General features: G+C 41.0%; 1 protein-coding gene across 3 annotated transcripts in view; it reads right to left on the bottom strand.

The window, feature by feature from the left end:
• ZNF608 (zinc finger protein 608) overlaps positions 1-13,552 on the bottom strand; it is a 112,570-nt gene that overhangs the window by 55,944 nt on the left and 43,074 nt on the right. For all 3 annotated transcript variants that reach the window (XM_053567068.1, XM_053567066.1, XM_053567067.1), the window contains one exon: positions 7,762-8,017. In XM_053567068.1, the coding sequence (XP_053423043.1) occupies positions 7,762-8,017 (256 nt within the window). The remainder of the gene's footprint in view (positions 1-7,761; positions 8,018-13,552) is intronic.

Raw genomic sequence — 13,552 nt, forward strand, 5'->3', positions numbered from 1 at the left:
CAGGTAACAAGACCGTATCACTTTGTTCTACGAATTTATTCAACATTCAGCAAATATGTATGGCGTGCTTACTCTGTGCCAGGCGCTGGGGATCCAACAGGGAGCAAAACAGATGGAACGTGTGCGCTTAAGCAGCTCACAGCATAGAGGGGCTGAAAGGGACGGTTTGCATACATCAACCCAGCTGAAGCTGATTCAAGTCCTCCTGCCAAAATCAGATGCCGGAGAACCATAAAGAAATTCCTCTCATTCCATGCTTTAAAATAAACTCCAGTTATTACATCATGTTTGACTCCCTCTTTCCAAAGAGCACTTTGTAAAATACTCAGGAGCTTTTGAGCAGTGATACACAGGAATCCAAACCCAGAACTCCCAGGAAGGAAGTGAAGAGCAAGGGAGCTAGAAGTTCAACTGCAGTGGGTTCAAATCCAGACTCCTCTACTCACCAAATGTGCTGCTGGCACAAGTGAATCTCCTTCATTAACATACAGGCAACAATAGTGAGCTTATTTGGGATTTTGTTCTGAGGATTAAAGGAAAACATTACCTGGCAAGCAGGCCTAGCACAATGCCTGGCACAGAGGAAGGACTCAACAAATCTGTGCCTTCTCTTGTCCATATACATGTTTACACATAAAACCAACAATGAATCAAGACAAAGATCTAGGCCAGCTCCAGTCTGTAATCTCAGCACTCTAGGAGGCTAAGGCAGGAGGCTGCCTTGAGCTCAGGTGTTCGAGATCAGCCTGACCAAGAGCAGGACTCCATCCTTACTGAAAATAGAAAAATTAGCCAGGCGTATGGCACACACTGGTGGTCCAGGCTACTAGAGAAGCCGAGGCAGGAGGATCACTTGAACCCAGGAGTTTTAAGAGGTTGTTGTGAGCTAGGTTGATGCCATGGCACTCTAGCTGAGGGCAATAGAGTGAGACTCTCGTCTCAAAAAATAAAAAGAGACAAAGATGTAAAAGTCAATGAAATGGGGGGACTGGGTAAGGGGTAGTGACTGCTAATGGATTAGGGTTTCTTTTGGAGTTATTAAATGATCTGAAATTAATTCCAGTGACAGTAATATGACTCTGAATAAGTTAAAAACCACTGAATTATACTCTTTAAATGGGTAGATTGTATGTTATGTGATAATATCTCAATAAAACTTTTACACAAATTGTTTAAAAATGGTCAGTGAAATACTTTAGTCATTACGCCTACACCGGCCAATAGCTATTCTTTGCAACCAGTCTCCATTTGGTAATTAGACAATATTATCTTCAGTTTAAAGTCACTGTGATGTTAAGACACTTTCAAGACTTTCTTACCAACTCCTTCTTTACAAGTTAAAGATAAACAAGCAGATGGGACAATACTCCCCCCACACCCACACCTTATAAAATAATTAAGTCATTTACGGTACCTAAATCCTAAGAGATTACTTTTAAATGTTTTACATTCTGTATTCACATGTAAGAATAAGCTGGGCTACAATGTGAACCAACAAAAAGGAACCAATGCCTTTACACAGTAAGTTCAAACTTTATTATTTCATTATTTACCACCAAATGTCATCACTAAGATACTACCCAAATGACACTAAAAAACCAAATAGTTGGTCTAAAAACATTCAGCTGACTCCTCCCTAATAGCAGCTTATTTTTCACATTGACAAGAGGTTACATTACTATGTTGTTGCTTTCCAGCAAAACACACAATCACAATCAATTAAAAAAAAAAAAAACCAAATTACTTGTCATATACCAATTTTGGCCACATTACCACATCAGGAAACCATAAAACGAGTAGAGCCAAGAGTAAAGCAACACCCAGGAAAACAGTACAAACCCTTTTCTCTCCTTCATTCAACAAATCTTTATTGACTTGTCTACTCTATGCCTATTTGAAGATCTGTCCTCCATTTTTGCTCTCTACATTGTTTCTGTGAGGCTGGTAACATTAGTTTCATATATATATATATATATATATTCTTTTTATTTTTTTTTAAGAATTATGTATATTCTTAAACTTCTGGGCTCAAGTGATTCTTCCTCCTCAACCTCCCACATAGCTGAAACTACAGCTGTGAGCCACCGTACTCAGCTGAGTTTTTATATTTCTTACAAAAAATAAGAAATTTCTGTGGTCTCGCTATGTTGCCCTTGCTGGTCTTGAACTTCTGGCTACAAGAGACCTTCCTGCCTCAGCCTCCCAAAGTGCTGGGATTACACATAGTGCCACCACACATCATCTAGTTTCAGTCATCTTAAAAAGAAAATATTTTGATGAGTTTGTTGTTTATTATATACCTTAACCCAATTTTATTTTTATTTAAAAAAAAATTTACCATTATACTCAGAATAATCAGGGATGGTATATGGTTGGGTTGGTTTTTCCATGTTGGTTTTTCCATGTGAAAGTGGATGGCGCTAGTGCACGTAAGTAAGTGCACTGCCACCTTTGAGTGGCTCTGCCACCAATAGTGACGGACCTCCAGGAACCAACCACACTTTCACTGACAACCCTCACTGCAAGACGGCCCAGGAAGGTGAGGGAAAACTTTACACTGACGATCAAGGCTGGACCCTTTTTCTTATTAGCACAGTGATTAAACCACCATACTTACCTACCAAACTCACATACTGAGGGGCTGGTTTATCTCCATTTAGTACAAGAGTGATAGGATATCCATTACTTATCTTAAAGTTCCCATCACTGCACTGAAAGTACCCATCACTGATTTGGAGGGTTATGAAATACATGAGTTAAAAGTGATCTTCCCTGTGTCAGTCAAAATTCAATTTATAAAATCAGTAGGATATACCTCAATAAATAATATTTCATTCAGTAAAGTATTACACCAACTCTTCATGATCAGTTACTGAAAATACAAAGCAAGCTAGGATTAACATTTAATCCTATCTCAAATTAATCAGAATGTAAAAAGAAATGTTCTATGTTAAGTAGTAAGATCAGTAAGTAACAGAGTAGGCGTGACAACACCATGCGTCAGTTAGATTCACCCTCAGACATGCAGGACCATTTGCCTTTTACCTTGAAACCCCCTCCATTGCATATTTAAACACTACCTTATTTATGTTGGGAGACATATGAAAGTCCACTGCCACCATATTAAGCGTGGTACCCATGGTTGTCCATTAAGGCCCTCGGATTCTCTGTAGAGTTCCTGCTGAAGGTACCTCTGGCCGCTCTTTCTCATTAGTTCAGTGACTGCAGCAACATGCTCACCAGCCACGCTACAGCATCTGGGTAGACACTGTCTACTCTGGGAGGAAAACAGGGCAGTTGTCCCTGCTCATCTTCCACCTGGGAAAGTGAGGCACTAACAAATGTGGCTTCCTTAAAGGCAAAAGGTCAAGGAACTTGCAAAGGGCCAGGCCATCCACTCTTTCCTGAGATAGCGGTTCTTAACCTTCTTTTTACATTAGAATCACGGCAGAGCTTTGAAAAACCATCAACGCCAGGTCACCAAACCAGACCAAAATGTCTATCCAGACCAATTAAGTGCCTGGGGCAGTGCCTGGGCATCAGCCTGTTTTTAAAGGTCCCTAAATGATTCAAAGACATGACACTGAAAACAACTGTGGTAGGATTGGGGTGCCCACCTTTTTCTTTCTCTGCGGCACACTGGAAGAACAAGAGTTTTCTTGGATCACACATTAAATACACAAAAACTAATGAAAGCTGATTAGCAGGGAAAAAAAAAAAAAAAAAAAAAGAGCCTCCCTGCTTACTTTGTGTGATAAGCAACACCACAAATAAGCAATAACAGTCTTCACAAAATCAACACGAGGCCCACGGGCTGCAAGTTGGACACCTGTGCACGGATGCTTAAAAGGCCATCACTACCAGATACCAGTTTTCTTTTTCTCACTTCCTTTTCTGCTGTGGCTTTGCTTCCTATCAGTAGGAAAGTGAAGGGGTCAGAATGCCTGAGTGACAGAGCAGTGGTGGACAACAGTCATCGGGTGAATTATAGAGACAGGTGAACCGAGAATGGTCTCTGGTATGACCAAAAACATAAATGAATAAGCCAATAAGAAAAGTGATTCAATAAAGATCGAAAGAAAACATTCAGAAGAGCTAAAAAGCTGAGTTCAACACATATGTATTTACATATATTACTGTATCCAGCATGTTTTTTCTGATTTTTCTTTTTGTTTTCTTGCTTTTTTGCTTTTTTTTCCCCCAAAAAAGGAGCAAATTTTCAAACAACCATACACAGGCATGTGTGTCCCAAATGTCAGAAATGAAATGCTAAGGAAACTCTGTCCAACATCTGTGAGTAATTGTTTCTATGCATACACCTTGAAGGAAAAAAAGATCAGCGTAGAACAGACGCCCAAATGCAGTAACGGTTTTTCTCTCCTATTAAGCATGATCTGAAAGCCACAAATTTTTTTCAGAGGGAACATCACTAGTCACACTTTGTTCCTGAGCACAACTCGAGTCCTGGGCAACTGGGACCTCAGGAGCTGGCGGTAACACTAGGGCACTAGGTAGACGCTAGGTGCCTAAAACAACTCCTCTACGGAGGAATTCCAAGCACGAGAAACAATTAAGGACTAAATTTCATACACCATCGAAAGAAATGACAAGAATATTTCCTATTCCCTAAAGACTGCAGATACGAACTCTTAAATATTTCTAGGATCTTAAAACACAGGCATCTACAGCCTTCTCATACACGTGATGCGTGTAACAAACTGGGTTTGTGGAAAACATTACCAGTTATACAAGACTCTCAAAATGAAAATACCTGGAAAAGGATTTCATTTAACTCAATCTACAAGACATTAGTCAAAGGTACCTAACAGTTTTGTAAATGTTCAACTTGAAGTTCTTTGTCAGAGAAACCTCATACCACAAAACTATTGTCACTTATTCCCCACCACCACCCCAAAATCCACCTCTTTTTGCTCTACCAAGTAACTGGATGCAAATGTGTTTGTTCTGTGTTTCTCTGTGTTTTTCCCAAAAAGGAAAACTTAATGGTCAAATGGGTTTAATTTTAAATTGGTACAAGAGTGTTCAACGCACTCGGGGGGGAGGGGGAGGAATGCAAATGGAATGCTCTTGAAGATGGTTGCACATTAAACACACATCTTATGACCAAGGCCTTCACTAAGATGAGTTCTTAAAGTCTAAGGAGGTCAGAAGTTTAGTTTATTCAGCAAGAATAACTCTATTAACAGCTCCAGCTCCCTCTTGTCACCACAGTAAACGAGCACACATTCCAAATCCTGGAACATGTGAGCCAGCAAGGAGGAGGCTGGAGCTGCCCACGGCCAGAAAACCTTCCAAAGCTACCAGTCTACCCTGTGAATGTACAAAGGGTTCCCCAGAGATGGAGGGATCACAGTACATGAAAGCAGCTCCATCAGACTCAGGAGACCAGTGTTTCAGAGACTAGGTAAGGCTTTATGAATAGCCTTATGGGTGGAAGGCTTTATGAATATCACTATCAGAAAAAGAATAATACTGTAACAGCTTTTTAAGCTGTTATATGTTAAGCTTATGCCCAGAGTATCAGAATTCCACACCAACTCATGTACTGTCTGTAGTTTTTAAACACAGATCTTCTTCCCCCACCACCAATAATCCTATCTTTTATTTGAGGCTAAAGTTAAAAGTCAAAACTTAGGCAGATTTCTCGAAGCAAAATGAAAAATAACCCAAGCCTTACAGCTGTTCCAGAGTTTGTGGCTAATTTTACATCATCTACCACCCAGTGAGGTCACACGGCAGGAACTCGGTCCTAGCCCACACTTGAATAAATAAAATCCTAGCCAGTAATAAACTTGACAGGCGCTAAGTTATAGCTTAGAAATGCGAAGACAGTGCTTCATCCTAATGAGGAAATTATCCAAGTACAAGAAAATCTGACATTCAAGTTCATGGAAATGAATCCCCACTCTTTCCAAAGCTTTTTCAGTTCCTGAAAATGTGCACCTAAACCAATCAACTGAGACCTTCTTAGGTCTTGATTCCTTTTCTATACTTTTCACACTAAGGCATCACCCTTACCCACTTCTTGTGCTCCAGAAAAATCTAAAAGAATGCAAACTGCACAGCCCACAACCAGGTAACAGAAGCTTGCTCCCCATCCCTGGAGGGTGTCTGAACAAAATGAGAAAAATGTAATTCTGACGACTCCTACATCTCTCTCTCCCAGTGTGGTTCCACAGCTTGGTTTTAAATGGCTTCCCAAAATATCTGAAAAACCCAAATTAAAAGGATAAAGAGGGAGGAGACTCAAACCCCCAAAATGTCTAAAGCTAAAAGTAAATTTAAATCACTTCTACTTGAGCAAACAAGAAAGCCCACCATAGCTACCACTTTCACTCCTGTCCTCTGACTCCTCCTCATGTAATTCTTTCTTCTTCCTTATTGGTGCTATCTACAAATCTGTTTTGTATTTATGTAATATATGTCAGAAGAGTGTATTTAATGCAAGACGTAGAATTTTAAAAGTTCTCCAAGAATCTTTGTATTTTTCTATCTTAAAACAGCTTGAGCTATTTTCTGCCATCTAACAACTTGTCACCTGATTTTCATTCTTCATTTTTATTCTCGTCTTCCATTCCGCAGTGTGTCACTATCCTTAACTGTTTTTTCTCAACTACTTCTAGCCCAGCCCTTCCCTCCCTCTAGGCCCCTTCCCCAGGCCTCTTTTGCATACATTTTACCTTCTCCCTTTGGGTCTTGGCTATCATCCTCCCCCCCGCCCATATAAAGAAAACTAACGGATGACTTTGAGTCTCACATCCTTTCTATTATTGTCCTCCTTGTCCTTACTCCTCTCCAAATGACCTTGAGAATGACAACCGTCATTTCCTGTATGCTTACCAGTCTAGCTAAAAAGAAGTTTCCCCTTATTCTTCCTTGTGTGCTCCCCTAGGGGACGACTCTTCTTTATCTTTGCTGCTCACTCTCCAGTGAAGCAACCCTTCTCTGGTACTTAGTTTTCACTATGGGTGAATTTGTTAATGACAATGGCCATTGGAAACGCTCTGTGCTTGATGACTATGGGCTATGAGACGTGGCCAACCATGATTTAGATCCACCATCAGTACCGCATATGCTCCGATTTAAATTTCCAATAGCAATGACAGATTCATCCTGATCCATTTCTCTTGAACCTTGTTTCTCTTACGACTAATGGATTGCACCTGCCAAATGGTTTGGCAAGTTAAGGGGTAAGGAAGGTTCTGTGTCTCTGGCCATAGAAGAGAAGTGACTGCCTTAACCAAAGCTTAAGCCTTCACTTTGGCTTCATTAGCTCTGAGCACCAACTGGCCACAACCACATGATGACAATGGTCCCTGCTATGTGCAAGAACCCTCACTCAATTAGGAAGGTAAATATAAACCTCTACAACACAAAAGCCATATCAAGAGAGAGTGGTTGGCATCCCCAAAATAAACTAAACTGAAGGTATATCTCCTTCCTAATTTCGACAGTACCTTTTAGGAGAAAGGCAAACGCTGACCTTGCTTCTCACCATTCTTGCATGTCAGCCCTTAAAAGTAGAGAATAACTTTTAGGGACACTGACTCATCCTCTGTAAAAGTATCCATGAACAAGAAGACAAACATAGTCCTTATTGCAATACAAATCCAGATGGCATAAAAACCACTTTTCTTTCCTCTCTGAATACCACCGAAATTCCCCTCCTCGGTGGACATTAACACATCATGGGGGAAGAGGGCGTGGGGAGATATATAAAAATAAATAAATCATATTTACCTTCTTCTGTTTCATGCCACACGATCCCTTCCAAGTTCACACTGGTCCCAGGTTCACAGGGCCCAAGACACTCTGGCTCTGTCACTACTCCAACGTCACATGTATTGACACCCACGGAACGAGTCCGAACCAAGAGCTGCTCGACTGGTGCTGCAATATTGGATGAAGATGGGGAAAAGTAGGAGGGTAGAATCTGAGGCGTGAGACTGCTGGGGATCGGCGGCGGTGGTGCTGGCACTGTAAACAGGGGGTCAACCTGAAAGACAGACAGGCTTACTGCAGTACTGTGCATTCCGTGTCCCTGAGCAATCTGTTCACATCACTTCTAGAATACATCACCCTTCCAACTTCCACTCGCAGTTATACTACGCTTTGAGTGTTTGGTGCCAAAACATTAAGTAGAATAGAAATGAGCATTTTATCTTTTCATGCCAAACCAGGTAAACGTGAGAGCACCAGCTTCCTGAATCAGAGGCAGGCTTTCCGTGTTCTAAATCCGCCCATGGACAACCGTTAGCCCCAGCAGATGTGAATGAAATATGCTTTACAAAATGAAGGCTATTTCCCACTGGTAGCGAAACCTTATTTTTAAAATTGTAACATTTTTTCCAACGGAGAAACTCCAATAAACACTCATAAACAGTAACATATACATTATTGGACATTTAAGTATAAGAGCTGGACAAAAGTGGTTTTCAAAGTACTTTGTAAACCATCATAAATTAAATCACTACTAAAATATATTAACTTACTCTGCTGGACATATAAAATATATAAACTTGATTACACACACTGAAACACATAAACTGGAGATTATTAACATGTATTAAGCATAAACTTCCTAATTAAGTGTTCTATTGCAAAGTTTAGCAGAATTCATGTAAGAGGGGAAATAAATGTGTGTGCCCAACATCAACAGACCTTGAGTTTCTCCAGCACACAAAGCCTTTAGTGGTTCAACTTGTAAAGATCCCTGATGAGTCTGATCAAGGCTCAGTAGCCCTTGCTCTAAATCCAGGAAATAGAAATTACAGCCAAGTACAAGATCTTGTGCTACAATAATATCTTCCTTGCACCCCTAGCCCCAGGAGAGCAGCAAGGGAGTTCTTTTCACAGAAATTTTAGAATTCTGCCCTTAATGAAACCAAAGGCTCTGCATATACCCAACAGGCAAAGCAACCCATTCATTCATTTTGCCCATTCTAAGACCACTACAGAATAGCTTTCAACTGCTGAGGGATTATCAGTCGTGAAAAGGCCAAATACAAAGCACATCCACGCCAGGACCTGGTTTTACACATAGACACGGCCGAAAGGACTATATATACCTTTGGTGTATCATCAGCTGGGCTAAAAAATCATATATGTAAAAAAGACACATAAGTGCTCATTCTCATAAAATTCTGTCTGCTTCTGTTGTTCCCATGTGAATTATCCTTTGTAGTCAGCCACTGGCTACAGACATAATATTATACCGTCTTTGTTGCTTTAAAAAAAAACAAAACAAAACAAAAAAAGAGCGTATTTCCAGAGAGTCATATGAGGAAGTGTGCTCCTAGTTAAACAGCTGAAGCAGACATCTGTGTGGGCTCCTTGTTCATATGACTGAAGGAACTATTTCTACAGTTTGCATTTCACTAAAATGATAAACTGACGTGCACTTGCCTGAGTGATCCAAGATGCAATAGAAAGGCCTTTAACCATCTGCATGTTAAAAAAAACTTAATTTCCTGCTCTCAAAGCTGCCATAAAACTTCTTTTGCTCCATGCTTTTTATTGTTCTGCAATCTTGATCACAGAGCCCAAAGAAGAAAAGCATTTAACAGCCCAAAACCCAGATATGGTGATTTATGCTTTTGTGTAAATGTAGCTTAATGTGGATCAAAGTTCACACCAATAGTTCTTATTTTAAAACTGAGCTCACAAATGGAGAAAGGGGTTCTGAGGGAGGAAATTTAAGGAGAAAAAAAAAAATCCTGTGCCCCCTAACTAAAGGATTACAGCTAAAGGATTCTGTGAAATTTGACTCAATTCTAGAATCTTAAAAGACGATGACCATGGAAAATTATAAACTACCTTCTACTGCATTTTTCTACACGCTTCTCAACAACTTCTTAATTTATATAGTTAGCTGTAAAATGACTGTAATTTGATGCTATGAATGTAAATTGAAAAGACAAAATGGAACAATATTCTGAAAATATTCTTTGTATCACCTGAACAACAACTTGCGTTAATATCGAGAGAGCAAACGAGCTTCAACTGACAAGCAAGAAAACAGAATAAAGTGAAAAGAGCCTTAAAGGAGAATCAACTCTCTGATTTGCAGATGAGAACACAGTAGGACAATGAACGCAACAGGAGTTACAGGGGTAGGATATGTTGACACTAGGATGTGGGCCCAATTCTGCCACTAAGTAGCTCGTGTCCCATCTCCCTCAACTGCAAAATGTCTTATTCAGCCTTCTGATCTTGTCGACAAATGCTTTCCCAACAGGTGCTAGACCAAATCCCTATTTCAACATAACTCCATCTATAGATGCATTTGCATACTCGTAAGGTAGCTGTTAACTGTGCTTCTTTCCATTCACACAATCCATATGTAATGGCAAAAGTTTACTGACGATGTTTATAGAAGGGACCTTGGAGCCCCATCCATGTTTTCAAATGAGAAAGCTAAGGTTCACAGAGTTTGTCTAAGAATGTGAACTTAATCATAAATAGTACCCCAATGTGGTAAGTCTATAACCCCTAAACAAAATAGATGATATTGGCGTAAAGCTTCAAATCTTTGACTTACACCAGTTAACTTCCTCCTTAGTTTTTTTACTGTAGGGCTTCCTCACGGAAGCGCAAACCTGCCACTCCCACAGGTACCGGATGAGCAGCACTACTAAGTGAGAGGAGGAAAGGGAATTTCTTTCATGGGATTTCCAGATCTGGGAGAAGAAGCCCAGCATGAAGACCACCTCTGCGTGACCTACTGCAAGCCCCTTTTCCCTACAAGTCACCAAGTGGACCGACCAGCAGCTAGCCGGTGAAGCATTGTAGCCATTTCCAGAGGAATTTTATTTGACAGGCATGCTATTGTTTAAAATTTTCAATTTTTTTACCCACATTTAAGGAATTAAGGAAAGAGTCTAAATATCTACTATCTCTGCAAATATTAATTACAGCCAGGTATGCTCCCTCACACCTATAATCCTAGCACTTGGGGAGACTGAAACAGGAGGATCACTTGAGGCTAAGAGTTCAAGGCCAGCCTGAACAACATAGTGAGATCTCATCTCTTTAAAAAACAAAGTTAACTGGGTGTGCTCGTAGTCCCAGCTGCTCCAGAGGCTGAAGCAGAAGCATCACCTGGGCTAAGTAGTTTGAGGTTCCAGTGAGCTATAACAGCACTACTGTACTCCGTCCAGGGCAAGATTCTCTCTCTAAAAATAACAATAATAATTATTAGTTGATATGCTCTGCTGGGCCCACATCCTTATAGAATCAACTGACAATGCTGAACTTTGTTTCAGCCTTAAAATTTGACTTGCCCAGTAGGCTGCTTGAGTTTGTGCTTCTAGTCTTTCCTGAGACAAATACAGAATGCTCCAGCTAGTCAGTCACCCAGCCCTAACTACACTTTCTAGGGAAAACTGTGGCCCCTATTTGTGGGAGGCCAAGAAGATACCTCCTCTAGCAGCAGCCCAGGTAGCATAAAAGGGTAGCATCCTACCTGCAGAAAATGTATAGGAGTTCAACATACACTGGGAGATAGAAGAGGGAGGAAGGGAAATAATTCAAAGAGTGTGGCCACCTGTATGGTAATGCCCCCAGTGGGAGATGTCCCCCATCAAAGGTTTCAGTTCTCTTGTGTATTTCACAGTGTCAAACATAAAGCCACACGTATCATATGTAAAGCAGGATTTTAAAAGACTTTCAGTAGTTATTTTTGCCTTATATACAAAAGATCGGCTCCAGTGCACCCTGATTTCTCAGGTCAGTGATCCATACACTGAACCACAGTTTCTTCAACCAACAAAGCTCATCAAAGCAGAGGGTGGCAGTTTCCACAAGGACTCCTCAGGGGAGGAAGCAGAATGAACCTGGGGTTCTGTAGCAGACAGGCGTGGGTTCAAACCTGGCCCTATTCATACTTGCTGTGTAGACTCTGGGAAAGTTACGGGCCTTCTCCAAGGCTCAGTGTCTGGACCTAAGAAATAGGAGTGATAGTGACAGTTACACCCTCCCTCGGCACTGCAGTGAAGACTCAATGAGAGAGTTCATTCAAACTGAATGCACAGCATAGCACTCAGTCCAGTAAACACTGGCTTTAAAAAAAAAAAAAAAAAAAAAAAGGCCCAGGTCTGATATTACAGTTCCCAGTTCCCTAGCCCTGCACACAACCTTACAAGCTCCTTTTTATATCCTACTATATTTAACAGAAATCTGTAATCCCCTCCAAATGCATGGCTAAGTGTGGTTAAAGTATGTTAAAAGTATAAGAAAAGGGACTTAACCCTGAGAGGCTCAGCCTGGGAAAATACAGCTTCTTTCATACACTGGCATTTGGCAGCAGCCAACTGGCTTAATCCATCCTATTTTATAATTTCATAGCAATGATGGGATCGCCTCTAAGGTCTTGATGCATCATCCTGTGTTACTGCAAACTCTCCTTCTCACCCCAACTCGATCATACACCCACCCACTCATTACCGCACGCCTTCTGTGTGCCCAGCCCTGTGCAACGTGCTTGAACAACAGATGCCCAAACTGACTGGGTCTCTGCCCTTACAGACTGACTGCTTTGTAGGCAAGAATGTGACACTAATCAAATAATCATCCAAACAGAACAAAATTACAACAGTTATTGTAGAACCACATCCAAGAGACCATTCATGATGGCCCAAGTGCAAAATGTACAGGGTTAGTGGAAGACGGGGTTCGTTTTCAGAGCTGGAATCCAGCTCTGCTGTAGCTTCATCTGTGCGATTTGGCGCCTTCATCTATGAAATGGAAATAATATCCAGCTAAGGTGACTATTTCATGAGATCATGCAGATAACCTGAGCTCAAGGCCTGGTGCAGAGTAACATCCAATACAGAGGAGCTACTGCTATCAATATTACTATCATTATTTCAAATATATTTGAGACCTGAACTAAAAAGAAATGAATATGTAGCTTGGCCCTATGGGGCCAAATGCTAGGATTTGTTTGCTACATTCAAAGATAATTCAGGAGAGGCAATTTACAAAAAAAAAGTAGTACTTTCTGCCTTTCTGAAGGCAGAAAGTACTACTACACCTCCAATCAGATCCTCTTCATTTAAAACTCGGTGGGGCGCCTGTGGCTCAGACGGTGGGGCGCCGGCCCCATCTACCGAGGGTGGCGGGTTCAAACCCAGCCCCGGCCAAACTGCAACAAAAAAATAGCCGGGCGTTGTGGAGGGCGCCTGTAGTCCCAGCTACTTGGGAGGCTGAGGCAAGAGAATCACTTAAGCCCAGGAGTTGGAGGTTGCTGTGAGCTGTGTGAGGCCATGGCACTCTACCGAGGGCCATAAAGTGAGGCTCTGTCTCTACAAAAAAAAAATACTAATAATAATAAAAAAATAAATAAAAAATAAAACTCAGTGGGGAATTATTAGTCTAATAATTCTGAATAAAACATCAGAATAGAATATTGGCCAGTTTTAGCAATGGTTCCTTTGTCAAAGCTTTTTTCTATCATGTGGATGGGACGCTAATGCAACCTATTAGAGCCCCAAAGAGGGAAGCAGGAAAGCAGCCATCTCCAGTGGAAAAA

Source organism: Nycticebus coucang, chromosome 17 (assembly GCF_027406575.1).
Source record: "Nycticebus coucang isolate mNycCou1 chromosome 17, mNycCou1.pri, whole genome shotgun sequence".
Classification (NCBI taxonomy): domain Eukaryota; kingdom Metazoa; phylum Chordata; class Mammalia; order Primates; family Lorisidae; genus Nycticebus; species Nycticebus coucang.